The sequence below is a fragment of the Aulonocara sp. 'chitande type north' Nkhata Bay genome, linkage group LG9, assembly GCF_057382095.1.
Source record: "Aulonocara sp. 'chitande type north' Nkhata Bay isolate Kocher_YH1m ecotype deep benthic linkage group LG9, A_spYH_male_GT1.1, whole genome shotgun sequence".
NCBI lineage: Eukaryota > Metazoa > Chordata > Actinopteri > Cichliformes > Cichlidae > Aulonocara > Aulonocara sp. 'chitande type north' Nkhata Bay.
In genome coordinates this window covers 9,584,278-9,600,525 of record NC_141352.1, presented here as the reverse complement: position 1 = coordinate 9,600,525, position 16,248 = coordinate 9,584,278, and the positions used below count along the sequence as shown (strand labels likewise).

The 16,248-nt window shown below is 43.1% G+C and overlaps 1 protein-coding gene across 1 annotated transcript in view; it reads right to left on the bottom strand.

Moving 5' to 3' along the window:
- LOC147321604 (sodium channel protein type 3 subunit alpha-like) overlaps positions 1-16,248 on the bottom strand; it is a 270,039-nt gene that overhangs the window by 155,169 nt on the left and 98,622 nt on the right. Inside the window, exon 9 of the mRNA XM_086305639.1 lies at positions 14,309-14,372. Coding sequence (XP_086161765.1) covers positions 14,309-14,372 — 64 coding nt within the window. The remainder of the gene's footprint in view (positions 1-14,308; positions 14,373-16,248) is intronic.

The window sequence follows — 16,248 nt, the reverse complement described above, 5'->3', positions numbered from 1 at the left end:
GCAATCCAGAACACTCTCTGGGTATTTTAAATCCCATCCGGCCTGGGAACGAGCTGAAGGACACGGAGGACATCTGGGCTTTAAAAGAAGCAGCTGAAGATGGATGGATCATCCAGACTAAAAACACTTGAAGAACTCTGACCCATGCATAAATAATATGCAGTTTTTTGTCTGTCTGAAAGATGTTTCATCCCTTTCTCAGAAATAAGACAGCAATTATGCTGAAAATAAGGTTAAACTTAGAGGGAAAAAGGATTTGACTGCACTTAGAGCTGCAATGACGGCATTTACCAAATCCCTAAAGACTTCTCCATCGTGCTTATCTTAAAAGATATTACATTGAATGTACAGTGGCAGTGTGCAGGCTCAAGATGGAACTTATGAAAGGAGTTAAAACTATACTTGAGTGCATACAAACGGGATATTTCCTCTTTGAGGATTCTGGACGTTACTTCAAAAACTTGTTTTTTATATTCTGTTTTTTTTTCCATGAAAATGTTGGCTTAAATCTTCCTGTGACTGTGAACACACTCATTACTGCCTGAAATGTGAAAATGATTAACTGACAGGTGAAAACGAGCATCCAGATCCAAGCGGGACTGGTTGGATGCGGTTCTGCTGAATCCTCAGAGCAGCAGAAGCAGGAGAATCAGGCTGCCTCAGATCACTTCCTCCCAGCACAAACCCACTTCCTCCCAATGACCTCATGGGTCACATGCTACATGCCATCGAGCTCCAGTGACAAGAATAAGCTAATTAGCATCTGTAACGAGGCAGCCCGTTGGGTCGGCTGTCATTCTGCATCTTAGCTGTCTGCTGCTGTCGGTCGGGGCTTTGCAGGCATGTCAGATGGACTGCACTCACATATTTTACCACATTTTCTTCTTAAAACATTTACAGTCATAGCTTGGAGACTTTTTTGTGATGGTTTTCAGCACTAATTAAAGGCAATACGTCTGAACCCAGTCATGATTGGCTTCCCTCTCTAAAGAATGACTGAAATCTGTCCAATCGACGAGTTTCTGCTCAGCGGGATTACCTCGTTTGAATTCCAGTTTATCCGTCATTCATGTATTTCATTTCAGCTCCGAACAGAAAGAGATTTATCTGCAGAACATCACTCTGACTGTGAGCCAGAGGAAATGAAAAACTGTGGACAACTACCAGGCCTAATTCACAACATTCATTATTCTATAACAGCACTGAGACACAGCTCGGAGCCGACTCTAGACTTGGATTTGATGTGACACAACATCAGCATTAAGAGCAGAAGGAGTTTCTTTAAGTAGACATTGACCATGGCAAGATAAACACGATACATCTAATTTGTTTTTAGAAGTTTTATACTTGAGTTTAAGATTTTACTGATCTTGTTTCACTAGCTGGGACCACATCCTCAGAAACGATGAGCGAAGAGGGTTGAGGAAGTATGAACTGGTGCTGCGGTTTGGGGAAGGCCTCGAAGGGGACTGGCGATGGCTCCCGGGCAAGGCAGATCCCCATGTACTAACGAGAAATGAATGAAAGAAGGGAGGAGAAGAGAAGAGGAGAAGAGAGGGAAAAAGGGGGGTAAGGGTGGGGCATGGAAATGAGAACAACGGGTATTGGAGAAGGGGGCATTTATAGTCTGAGGTCGGAAGGGGCGTGAAGGAGGAGTGGTCCTGGTCCTGAAATTGTAGAGATTTCTCACAAGTCCAATTCCATTGCTTCCTAACATGGCTAGTTACTTAGTTAAATGAGCTGATGCAAAGCAAAATTGGGGGTTTTCAAGGTTGCTTTTCATCAAATACTATCCCTCTTCTTACTCCTGGCACAGACGGTTTACAACTCGACTGCGATTTACTCTAAGTTGGAGACCATAAAGTAAAAATCAAAAAATTTCCAGCAACAAAAACCAAGAAAAAAAATCTTATGAAAATAGCACGCAGAATAGCATTAACGCATCAGGATAATCCATCTTTCCACTTCAATGGGGGATCCCAAGGTGTCCCACGGCCAGATCGGCCATATATAACTTCTCCATTTGGTTCGTAGTCCATCCCAGAGTCTCCTACATTTCAGCCATACCTGCAAAACATCTGAAGGGAGGCAACCAGGAGGCATGCTAACCAGATCTCACTCTGAGTTCACTCCGAATGTCGAGCTCCTCATTCTACCTCTAAGTCCACGCATCTCATGGAGGAAGCTCATTTCAGCCGTTTGTATTTGTGACCTTACTGGTACAATGCCCACATTACTGCTCACACCTCAGCAATCAGGTCTACCTCAACACTAACAGATAAGATCCCAAGATCTTTCATTTCCCTTGCTTAGGGCAAGAACTCCACCCATCCCAGAGGGAACACTTCATAGTTATACTTGTAGTTTATAGTTTGGAGGTGCTGCCTTTCATCCCAGCTGTTTCACACCCGGATGAAGCACGAGACGAGTTATATCACAAACAGTTTAACTTAAAAATCACTTAAAATGACACACAAACTTATTAAGATGCCAAAAATAATATCCCAGCGCCCGCAGTTGGTCCGTTTCTTTTTATAAAAAAAGGCGAATGTGGACTTGGCATTAATTAGCACAAGGTGTACTTTATCCACGGACTCATACAAGTTGTACTGTGTGCAGTATCGCATTAATACAAACAGAGGGCTGATAAACTTTAATGCAATAGTTTCAGCTTGCAAAAACTTTTCTGAACATGCACTTAGACTATGATTGCAAACAATAATTCTATCAAACATGCCTGCAAATCTGATACCTGGAACTAATGGAGAAGAAGAGTCGGACAGTGCTCTGTGGGTTTAAGCACTTAACATCAGCCGATAAATCCAATAAACCTTCGTGTATACCCTCATCATCCTCAGCGTAACTCCCCCCCCCCCCTTCATGTAATCAGATATTTCATATGTTTGTATGCTTGTAACCTTGCCCCCGAGGCCAGCAGCGTTCCCAGCCTAACCCGACCAGATGCTGTGAAGAGTGAGGTCGGCACGGCATCTCCGGAGCAGAGCCGAGGGTGTGACGCAGGGAGAGAGCGGCGTGAAAGAGCCTCCAGCTCTGCTTATAAGACACAGCTTTTTCTGTGTCTCACACTTTTTATTACAGTTTTACACATTTTGCTCATTACTTGAAAGTGTAACATCAGAGCCAATCAGAACCAAGCCCGAAAACAAAATGGCCCCTCAGCCTGACAATTTCCTTCTACCCCAATACTGCGCAGCCCTGACAAATGCTCTGCGCTTGTCTGATGAAGTGCCTGTGACTCTGTTGCAGCTGGTTGTAGGAGTCACAATGTGTATGTCAGACTGGGTTAGCTCAGTGACCTTTGCCCTCAGGCTTAGCGAATCAGCATCATGCGCGAGCGGAGCAGCTTCAGCACAGAAAGCAGACAACACAGCGATCAACATTGCTACCGTGACCGCTCGCTCCCTCCTCCAGCTCTCTCTCTGATAACTCGCCCGTTGACTCGTTTTGTGCCCACAGAAAAGCTTCCAATCTCAAAACCAGCACAGAAAACATCACAGAAAGTGCGTGTTCATGTAGAAAGGTAAATATGGACTCCCAGGCTGTGGTAAAGAGAGGAATAAATGACTGGTGACACGTTTATTTGAACAGACTAAAGTGCAATCACAGAACATTCAGCTCCAACGTTAAAACAAGGTGACAGGTGATGTGAATATGGCTCATCGTCTCTGCTCGCGCTGCTGGTGCTAAAAAAACGGAGGAATATTCAATATGTGAAGAGCTAGTGCTGCTGCTAGCCAATCAGATCACACTATGCAAATATCCTGAGCATGCAAGGTCATCATTGCTCAAAATAAGAAGAAGGTGGTCATTGCGAGGAGTCACCATGTTGCCTAGGGGTGCAACGATACTCGTATCGATATTGAACTGTTCGATGCAGTGCTTTCGGTTCGGTACACATATGTATCGAACAATACAACATTTTTAATTTATTTTATCAACTTTCCTTCTGACGATGCTGTCTGTGTTGAGCGCTCAGTGAATCTGCTCTCGACAGTGCAGCCTAGGCGGAGTAGTCGAACGCAGATTCACTGACCGCAGGGCAAGCTAGCGAGACAGAAGCTAAGCTCTCCTTGCAACATGGCAAATTGAACCTCCCCCACCCTCATTCAGATCTGGCGTTTGGAACTATTTTGGTTTTCATGTGACGTATGACCCTGAAGGTAAGCGCGTCATGGACTAAAGTAAAACAGTATGTTGGATGTGCCACGCAATGCTCAGTTACATTGGTGGGAACTAGTGCGTTAGCGCAGTTAGCTTGTTAACGTGTTGACGCCGTCCAGCCCCACGCACGGACGATCCGCGGTAGCTGGTTAACGGAGATTTGCCGTGTTGTGGCTTTAACGTCATTTCAGATTAACGCTGACAGCACTAGTAGGAACACAACGAATATGACTGCACATTTACTCGACATCATCCTAGTGCAAAGACAAGTGGAAGCAGACAAAAACAACAAGCACGCATGCTACAAACTTTACCCGAGTCATTTAGACAGCCGTTAGCACAGGATTCTCCTTATGCGGACCTGATATGTTTAATATGCTGCTGAGAATATAGCCCAGAAGAAGCGTATAGTAGAGCTTTTATTTTGGAAAGAGACATTTCTCTGTAATAAACTCTCTTTTCCAAAGATGAGTGATTTCTCGATCAGATAGATTTATTTTTTTTATTACTTGGTTGTTTCAGCAACATTAAATTTAAAAACTGTACTTTTGAGTTAAAATATACATTTATAATTTTAATAAATGACAAATTAAAAAGGCATGAACATTTTTTTTGTATCGAAGAAATATCGAACCGTGACACCAAAGTATCGAACTGAACCGAACCGTGAATTCTGTGTATCTTTGCACCCCTAATGTTGCCTTATGAGATGTTTAAGTGGTCGATTTGTTGATCGTACTAACAAAGGTACTCCTCTCAAACATGAAACGCTGCCCTTACTCAGGAGTCTCGGTGTCAGGAAGGTGGGTCTCTTTTATAACCTGGTTCTATCACCATAGCAACTACTGCTGAACACATAACCTGGGCTACAGCACCTCATGGGTTCAGAGTTTCAGTTATCAGTGCCACATTTCACTGACTGCTGTAAGATGTATTCCATTAGCAGATAATATATATACACTTACACCCTGCTGAGCTGAGCATGAGTGAATGAATGAATGAATCCATGCAGCGCAAACTCAATCCACTGCGTAGCTGTGCAAAGTGACAAGAATCAGGTGCAAAACACAAACACGGCAGTTTGCTTCCTGTCACCTGATGGACAAACCAGGTGATGAATGCCAGCAGCACCTCTACCTAACATGAGCTTCAACCCTTTTTTCCCCTTTTATTTAAACGAACACCAAAGGACACCTTGCGTAGGGACAACAACAGGCCAGTTCGGGATGAGAATGCTTTGTTAGCTTGACAAACAGGATAAGGGAAACTTCCCTACCCTCCTAACTCCTCAGATGCAGCAAGCTGCACGGATTCACTGTGTTTTTATAATATTATGTTGGAGTTTTAAGCTCTGTTCAACTTCACCTTCTGCACCCGGGTCACCTCCTTCCCGTGCTTGTTTTCACTCATTTATGTTTTCTATCCTCTTTTCTTCCTTTCATTTCTTTTTTGATGATCCACCTCATCATCCTTACCTCTCACTGTCCCCTCTTCTCCTGCTCCTCCTCATCTTTCTTTCTCCCCACGTGTCTTTTTTTCTTTTACCTCCTTACTTTTCTCCTTTTGCTTCATTCTACTTCCTCTCTCTTGTTTCTCTCTGTGGATCTAAAAGATGTTTCTTTGCCTGGTTCTACTGAACACATCTCTCTGCCTCTCTCTCCTCACCTTATGTTTGTTTATCTCTTATTTCTTCTTTATTCCTTCTCTTCACATGCTTTCTCTCTCTCCCTCTGTTATCTTCTCTGCTTTGCCTTGCCCTCGTTCGTCTTCCTATCCCTCTGTTTTCTCTTCTCCTCCCCCTCCCGTCTCATCTAATAGCCTTCTGTCCATCTCCTCCCTCGTTTATCTTCTGCCCTCTGTATCTTCTCCTCTTTCTTTCCCTCCACCCATCCTCCTTTCTGCTTCACTTCTCCTGCACCATCTCATCTTCCTCCCCTCCTCCTCCTCATCGGGTTCATGCCATGGTATGTTTCTGTTTACTTCCTATTTCACTTGCCTCCTAGTCCTGTTTGCATCAGTTTCAAATAACGTGGTCAGTTAGCTTCAGGCTAACCGTCTCCCCAGAGGAACAGCTACTTGGAGTTGGGTGATGGTCTATTTCTCTCTGACACACACACACACACACACACACACACACACACAGTACTGTCATAGCTGTGTCACTCAGTGTCCTGCTCTCAGCGTGGTCAGACGCTTCTCCTTTCTGACATGTCACACAACAGTCCAGCACACGACACCAGCAGCAAGATCCAAACACACGATGAGACACGCTCATACCATCTCATCACGCTGAGGCAGGATCGAAGAGCAGCAACATGAAAAATGAAGCCAATGAGGAAGTGACAAAAACTGCACTTATAGGCTCTAATGTTAAAATGTCTCAGCAGAAATAATCATGTTTACGGCCTGATATGTGAAAAAAAATCCCTGCTTTAGCCTGCAGCGCTATTTTCCTCCAACACATTAACTGTGCAGGGGTTTTATTCACTCATGCATTCAGATTTCTCTAAGGTGTAAAGTTAGTGGGTGCTACGACTCACAGGAGTCACAGGTGGATGGTGACAGCCTGTGCGTTACAGCCTGCCTGCAATATCTGTGCTTCTGTTTGAGTGAGTGAATTTTTCTTCATTAGCATTAATTAGCAGATCAGCAGATGTGCTGTGCACACGTATGAATGCAGCTTCCTGATCAGTACCAGCTAATGCAGCTTGCTTGCATTAGCTGGTAGCTTCACACAGTGGCGTGTCTAGAAAATTTTTGTTGGGGGGGCCAGGTAGGGGCACAGATTTGGAGAAGGGTGGCAGATTTAATTGGCAGATAATGTTTAAAAAAAAAATTCTACCAACCCTTAACCATAATTCAATAATCCTATAAACCTAATAACCAAATGCACTTTTAACTCTTATTAGAATGAGATTTTAACCACTACGGTGCAAAGTTTTTAGATACTGCGTTGATAAAGTACAAGAGATACAATCAGTGCTTTGTCAGTGTTTACTCAGCATTCAAGGACAGCAATATTTGCATAGTATTTTTACTGACATATAGTGCACATATGTTTTGGGCAAAAACATTTTTGAATATTAAAATACGAACATTTTTAACATACAATTGACAAATTAGCCAATTCCAATGTAAAACTTTATCTGCTTATTAAAAAAAGAAGATAATCTTCTCACAAACTGGTGTTTGATTTTGAAACAGGAAAAAAGTGGAGAAACAACTGAAAAGACTAATATTTGAATAAAACCTGAAAGCAAGTAAATACTTTCTATGCTGCCTTATGGTCAACTTTGGTAATATTGATAAAGAACAACACTGGCTGATGATGAAATACAGTCAGCTGGCATGGTGACACTGCCAGTATTAACCTGCAGGGCTGGACTGGGACAAAAAAATTGGGCATTTTGACTACAGACCGGCCCACCAGGTATTAAAGCCATAAAGACTTTGACTGAAAACAAACCCTGTTGTGACAGTGATGTACAGTCTTGTTGGTATATGTATGATTTCTATACATTTTACGTCAGATAAAAACTTTGGTTGTAAGATTTAGATAATTATTTAATAAAAGCTAGATATTTTAAATGAGAATAAGAAAGAAAAGTATTTCTTTGTGCCTTTCCCTGTTAATGCCCTACATGCCCCCCTGGCAAAACTTTCCTAGACCCGCCCCTGCACAGTTACCAGCTGTCAGCTACATAAAAAAGGATCCTGGTGTTATTTGTCTCTCAGAAACAGTTCATAACTTCCCTTCAACTCATTCATGTGACCTAAAAGGTAAACCTGTTTCTCCATCACCTGTTCAGCTCTGATGATTCAGTAAGGACATCTCCTGGTATCATCTTCATGTTTCCCTCTCACCACATATCCAAACCGATATCATGACCAGCAGCTTTACAGCTGTGGCTCCAGCAAACAACAGCTGATACTAGAAATTAATATTAAATAAATTCTAACAACAGCTGATCAAGCTTAAACGTGCTGCTGTTGTTTAGCGCGACATCCGCTGGTTTCCTCTTTCTGGCGCAAAGTGGGCGATAAATAAACAAGAGAGAAAAGCCGATCAGCTGATCATTGATCAGTTTCATGATTGAAGTAGCAACAGGAGAGGCAGGGGAGAGAATGAGAGAAGAGGCAGCTGTGCAGCGTAAAGACAGAATAAATCCAGCTTTGTGTCTTTTTTCCATTCTAGCTAAAGTTCGGGACAAACTGCGTCTCTTCTCAGCTCAATACGAAACGTGTAATATTTTCTCTGAATGAGGGACCATTCCATTTTTTTAAGGAGCCGTTGGCAACTCTACTAACCTTATGAATAAAATAAAGTTCACTATCAGTAACATCATAGCACCCACCCAGCTGGCTAAAACGCAGTATGAGTTATTGCAACTGACAGTAAAAAGTCAGCAACATGAAAATAAACTCCACCTAAACTTGGTTTATATCTGACCCAGACAGACTGCAGGTCATAACTTCTTACCTGAAGTTCAGTTCACCTGACACTCGGACTGGCGGCTGCCTCGGGGCTCTCCTCCTGCCTCCCCTTCCCTCATCCACCCGCTGGCCTCTGTGGAAGCCCCACCATAGCCACCACCAAACAACGGAGTTATTTCTACACATCGACCTGCATCTGGCCAATCCACCACCTCTCATTGTTCATGCCATTACAAAAAAAAATAAAAAATAAGTCACTGGGGATATGTCCGGTATGCCCGATGGCCAGTCCAGCTATGTTAACCTGCAACCAAATCTGCAGCTCCATACAGCAATGTTACGACTTAGATTATATCTTATAACTCATAACTCTTATGTTAGCTGCCCTCTGTAGCATACTGTCTGAAATATTCGACGGCTGCAATAATTCTTTAAGTGTTATTTTTTCCTTGGTATTCTAATTTTACCGAAGTTTACTAAACTCAACAAACTTAATATTACTTACCGGGACATTTATTCTGTCATTTTCTTTCACCGAAAAATTGTTTCCTGCAGTGACGTCTTTCGCGCTTGGCTCTCCTACCTTTGCTAACGTGATGCACATAGCGCAGAAGCCGATGCTGCATTCACTTACACTCGGATATCTGAGCGTCACCGTGAAAACATAATCGGACATTTGATATTTGATTGAATTTTATTATTTTGCCTTTGGGGTGGCACCTGGGGTGGCCAGTCTGGTTGGGGGGGTGGCCTGTGCCCCCCCAGGCCACCCCGCTGGACACGCCATTGGCTTCACAGTCCAGCCTCTTGTCTAAATATGGTCACTTCTGAGTCCCAAGGAGTCTCGACTAAGGACACATTGACACTTGGAGGTATCACACACAACTTCAGTAATTATTAGCAACTAATGAAAGGTTTGGAAATTACAAACATGAGATTTCACTTTAGACTTTAGGTCATTTTATTTTAAACAAGAAAAAGGCCAAAAATGGAGCCAGAAAGTTCAGCAGGAGCTACAGCTGACATGACAACATTGCTCTAATGAGATTATCCAACAACCTTTCCCATATTGGAAGAGAAACAGTAAAACAAGCAGATATTGTGTATGAGTGAAATGAGACCTAAAATATAACTGTTGGTAATGGAGAGATTGGTTGTTTCTTTCCATTTCCTTTGCAAACTGGTGATTGTCTTTCTGTGGTGTCCAGAAAAGCCTACTCCACATGCAGTAGCTAACATGTTTCTATCAGCCTCCATCCATCTTCAGTCAAAAAGCAGAATTTCTCACTGAGGTCTCAAAGTGCAAGAGGAAGAAATAAGTCAAAGATTCAACTTTAAAATATGAGAATGCGGTCTGGAGCCAAATGACAGAAAATAGGAGGTAATTTCAGATGCATTCATAGCGGGATGATGAAGTTACTATAAACCAACATGCACGGGTTCTGCAAAAGCATAAATGTTTCTAAAGATGGAGTGTCTACTGCCACCAAGCACGTTTTTACTTTAGCTAAGGACAGTTTATTGAGAAAATCTTTGCATTTTGTCTCCTTCCACTGAAATTTAACCCCACCAGCAGATCATTTCTGCCTCCGTCTGAGAAAAATATTTGCAGAACTAAAGACTCAGCCTGCTGTTTATTTGGACTCTCAGGTGAGACGGGAACAAAATGAAGCCCAATCTCATTCCCTCTTTGTTGTTTACATCCTCAAACAGCTCGAAACAGTCAGCCAAAGTATGAAAAATCATCAGACAGATTCGAATGTGAAGAACATTCAATAAAGTGATAACTAAAGGTTGTGAGGGACAAACTGCTATGCTGCATGATTGACAGGAAAGTAAAGAGAGATTGATGTTTTCAGCTCTTCGTCGTGGTGAAGCCAAAGCTTTTCACACATGCATTTTTAGCCCCAAGCTCAGCTGAACCTCAGGATGCAGAAAGCTGGAAACTGCAGCCGAAGGTCATATACTGGGGGTGATGGATGATTTTGCACATGGTTAAAGTGGGACTTTTAATGTGACAAGCAAACAAAGGCATACATGTACAAATAATAATATTAATAATAATAAACATATGGGAAACAAGGAATATAGATAAATGTCATAAAGCCTGATCCGTCGCCACCTCACCAAAACCTAGCCCATGATTGTGATGCTGCTCTGATGATGCTTACATCACATCATTAACCCGCTCACAGCAGCGTACGCTGTGTCCCTTCAGTTCAAGCACCCACACCACTGGAAAAAAATTATATAAACAAGAGACCATCTTGCAACTGCATACACCAACAATGAAGCCCATCAACCCGGCAAGCAAAAATGCTACTGACTTCTAAAAAGTGCCAATCAGCACTTATTGAAATGACCCTAATGACCTAGTGCGCCAACTGTAATAACTGTAAATCCTGAGCCAAACCAACTTGTGCTCCAACTTTAACCAAACACCTGGAACAAAACACAAACTACAGTTTTGGGATAAATCCACTTAACACTACCCCCTGACACCAGATTGCTACCACCCTCACATGAGGATACCCCCGTGAGCTATAATGTTTATGCCCCAATCATGCAGGCCCAGAGACTTCAACTTCCAGTCGCTACAGGAAAAAAATCTTGATTTCTTGGCAAATGATTGCTTGAGGTTGACGGCAGTCACCAGATGAATTCCCCACAAAGAGGGTGTTGCCCCCAAAACCTCTTTGGGAGTGTTTCGGGTGTTAGGGACCTGAAAATGAGCCAAGTGCTAGTGAAATTTGAAAAAGTATGATGCAAGCTGGAATAGAGGCCTTTCAAAGTAAAAGTTTAGAGCTAAGGCACAAGTTTCACTTTGAAACCAAACGGTCTCAGTTTCCAGTTTGTGTTTTTTTCTCAGAAACCAGCAGCTGCAAGGTAGGAGAAAAATATTGTCCCCGAGTCTGTGTGACTGGGACCTTACTACGCTAGCAACTGGATAAAGGTAAGACCAATTTATCATTATTAGGAAGTGAAGTCTTTCTGACTTCCGGCGCCCCCCCCCCGTGAGTGGCAACCTGTTACAGCAGCTCCGCTCATTCTGAGCTTCTTTCGTATCTCCTCTTTACTTTCTCTTTTTTGTAACTAAAGTTTAAGCAATTAGATTCTGCAATCATGGACTACCGTTTTGTGCTAGTCTTGGTTGTCTTTCTCTTTTCTTTCACACCATTTTTTACCCGTGTTTGGGAACCCAGCATATGGATGCTTTGTTTACAGCAGGGATCAGCTGTTAGCGCTGTGTCCCACAGCAGTGCTGCCGGCGGACAGACACGACATTCCCACTGAGCTGAGGAGGAAAAGACGTGGGTGTCGTGCTGGGAGGGAGCGCTGTCACCCGAGAAGGAGACGTTATAGACCATCTCTCCCTTCTGTAATCACTGGAAATGTAACATCGCTGCCCAATAAGATGAGCTCACGTCGCTAACCTGGTCACAGGGGGAATACCAGCGATGTAGCATTGTTTTGCTAACGGAGTCCTGGCTAACACCGCTAACTCCGGACACGAGCGTGATGCTACCGGTGGCTCTGACATTCCACCTGATGAAGACCCTGGAGCGGCTGGTCCTGACTCAGCTTCGGCGCCTGGTGGGCTCATCACTGGACCCACTTCAGTTTGCCTACCAGCCTGGCATCGGAGCGGATGATGGCATCATTCACCTCGTGCATCGTTCCCTCGCTCACCTGGAGACCGCTGGGAGCACTGTGAGAATCATGTTCTTTGATTTCTCCAGTGCCTTTAACACCATTCTTCCCACGGTCCTGAAGGACAAGCTGGAGAACTCAGGAGTGGACCATCACCTCACAACATGGATTCTGGACTACCTCACTGACCGACCACGGTATGTGAGAACTCAGGGCTGTGTGTCGGACAGGGTCGTCTGCAGTACGGGGGCCCCACAGGGAACGGTTCTGGCTCCGTTCCTCTTCACCATCTACACTGCAGACGTCTCCCACAACTCCACCGAGTGCTTCCTGCAGAAGTGCTCTGACGACTCTGCAATAGTCGGCCTCATCACTGATGGGGACGACAGGGAGTACAGAGAACTGACCCAAGACATTGTGGACAGGTGCCAGCAGAACTACCTTCAGATCAACACTAATAAAACCAAGGAGCTGGTGGTAGACTTCCACAGGCACAAACATCCTCCAGTGCAACCACTGAACATCCAAGGTATGGACATTGAGGCGGTGGACAGCTACAGGTACCTTGGCGTTCATCTAAACAACAAACTGGACTGGACTCATAATTCAGATGCCCTCGACAGGAGAGGGCAAAGCAGGCTGTACCTGCTGCAGAGACTCAGGTCTTTTGGAGTGAAGGGCCCACTCCTGAAGACCTTCTATGACTCTGTTCTAGGATGCCCTCTGGACCCAGTGGAGGTGGTGAGTGACAGGAGAACGGTGGCTAAGCTGTGATCCCTGTTGGACAACATCTCCCACCCCATGCAGCAGACTGTGACAGCACTGAGCAGCTCCTTGAGCGGCTGCGGCACCCACGGTGTGGGACGGAGAGATTTCACAGGTCTTTCCTCCCCACTGCTGTCAGACTCCACAACAAAGACTTCAACTGATCTAACACATCCACACATGTGCAATAGTAATAAGTGCAATACTCTTTCTGGCAATGTTGTATTATACTCATATTGTATATAGCATTTGTATTTTATTTAATTTTATTCTATCCTATTGTGTACAGTATCTTATTGATATCTTATTCCAGTGCTTTTCTCTAATTTTTCTATGCAACTTTGCACTGTCCACTGCTGTAACAAACATTTCCCACACGTGGGACTAATAAAGGTTATCTTATCTTATCATGTCCTGCCACCAAACACACATAGCTTGTTACTGAATTTTGGGCAATAATCCAACAGTTCTTACCTAATGTGTGAAAATAAGTGTTAAGGACCTGACCATCCAGATATTCTGTAAATCTGACTTTCTCATTAGCCATCGCAGAGCTGTGTTTGCTCTGCTGGTAAACAACAGAGTCGTCTGATATTAAACCAATGAGGGAGTCCTCATTTGTGTGCTGTTGTCTCCGCATGTCAACTTTCTGAGTAAATTACAGTGTCAGTGTCACTGTTTCATTGCTGACATTTATTGCTCCAATCCAGCTTTGCTGTGAGTCAGTGGTCGGTCACCATATGCATGTATGCAGCCTATATTTTCTGGATGTTTTCAGAGATGATTATGCTTTCATACAACAATATTATATTTATCCATCTTCATATCAGAAAACATTTCACAGCATTTATTTTCATCCTGCTCTTCTTCATATGGGTTGTGAAAAAATTACAACCCAACACATGTTACATCATCTCCACAGCACCCCCCCCCCCCCCCCCCCACTCCATGGAGCTTCTTCCCAAGGCTCTGCCTGAAGTAACGCATCGCTCCTCAGAACATCTTGAGACTGTGCTACATTTATCTGCTATGACTGGCAAACCAACAAGGGGAACATCTCTGTAACCCCCAAGTGGTTACAGAGGGAAACCAAACAACTGTCTGTTAAAACTCTCTTTTAAACTTCAGGCGTTACCAGGCTCAGGGTGAGTGGCCCTGACTGGTTCAGTGGTTTGTAATCACACTCAGTGTAACCATGAACTTCAGAATCAAATCACACCCAGGCAAATCCACGTCTCCCACCTTCACAGCGGAACAAGAGAAACTGTTGACTCACCCTGCGTCGCTGCTGTTCCCACAGATTAAGGCATCCTTGGCTCCCTCCACCTTGTAGAAGTTGTCTGAAATAAAAAAAATAAAAATTAAAAAAAAGGAAGAAGGTGAGATTTAAATCTGAAACTAGCTTTTGGAGAATCCTCTTCTTCCTCACCCCCTTTCCCCCCCCTACTGAGCCACACAGGTGTTTTCAGTCATCATGTTGATCAGGCTTCTCCTCAGGACTACGTGGGCGTTCGCTGACATGTCCCTCTTCCTCCTGTGTGCACTGCACAGGAACTCCTCTTCATCGTTCTTACCTGATAGACTGCACTAGCTGAGATGTAATGAGGATGAATAATACAGTGAAAGATAACACTGTACTTAAGGCTTGCGAGACCTTTACAGCAAGAGACAAACCTTTGCAGAAAGAATATTAAACTTTTTTGTGAAGCTAGTTTCAGCCACGTGTTCACAGAGGAAAAACAAACGCCAGACTGTATAAAAACTGGGTTTGTAATTGTGCTAAAGTACGAGATATTTTTAAGAACGTGTTGTGTCGTCTCCTGTTGGAGGGAAATGGTGATGTTGAAGCTGCTAAATGGAATTCAGGGACCATTTATTTTGTAATTTAGACCAGTCTTATTCCTAATGTGGCATGTCAGAATATTTTTGGTGCTTGTCATCAGTCGAGGTTGATTTCCCCGAACCCTAAAGTGGATCTGCTCTGCTGTTCTTAATTTCCTGCCATACACTGTACTGTTAAAATGATGGATGCTCATAGTAAATATGTGAAACTGTTACATAATGACGTCAGAATACACAGAAATAAGCCCTATGAGCCAAAACTTCATGCTTCTCTAAATGCTCAGTTTCAGCATGAAGCGACTTCCAGGTTGGAAAAATGAAGCCAACAAGGAAGTGCCAAAAAACTGCAATTTCTCTAACGTCCACTTGAAACGCCAGCAGTGACTCAATGCCCACAGACTGCCATGTTAATGTTACAGCAGAAATAAACAGGTTACAATCTGATACAAAAATGGCTTTGTCACCTATGCATAGTTTCTCATTTCATGACGACTCTTACCTCCGTGAATTTTATTATAACGCCACCTGAATACTAGTATTAGGGGCGTAGTCACTCTTCCTGACAGAGGTCATCTATGTTTAGCATGTCCTTTATGTTTCCATGTTTTCTTTGTTTCATTTATGTCTGCTCATTTCCGTTTTTCCTGTTTTGCTTTTGATTTGATTGAATTTTCTCTTTCTTCTTGTTTTGAGTTTTATTGTTTTGATTATCTTCACCTGTGTTTTGTTCCCCGCCGGTCTCCACCCCTCTGTCCTCCAAGTATATGAATGTCTTCTCCTTTGTTTTGTTTGAGTCTGTTGTTCACCATCATGTTTGTCCTGGTTTCTAACCTGTTCCCTGTTTGTTTCCATGGACCTCAGTTTAGTTCTTTCTTCCTTCTGTTCGGACACACTTTATCCTGCCTATTCTCTGCACAGGTTTGTTTTTTTATATCTGTTCAATAGAACTTCTTACTGGATCATGGATTTGGATTCCTATCTCACTACATTAGACATATTATAGTAATTTTAATGTTTGTCTGGAACAGCTCTCTCTTGCAAATGAGACATTGGGTTTCAGTGGGACTACTTGTAAAAATAAAGATTAAATTCCACTTGAAAATAGATGAAATATGTTAATTTAAAATCATAACATTCCAAAAATCAACATGTCGATGATTTTTGGAATGACCGATGTAGACACGACATCTACATCGGTCTCTTATATTCCACCTCTGTGTCATGTTTATTTATTTATTTAATTATTTTTGATACTGCACAACATTAGTTAATCATTTTGAAATCACTTTTGTCAGGTAACCATGACAACTGAGGTCACAAAAACCAATGAGCTGCATGATTAATCTGCACACATTTATCCACATCTGTGCTACA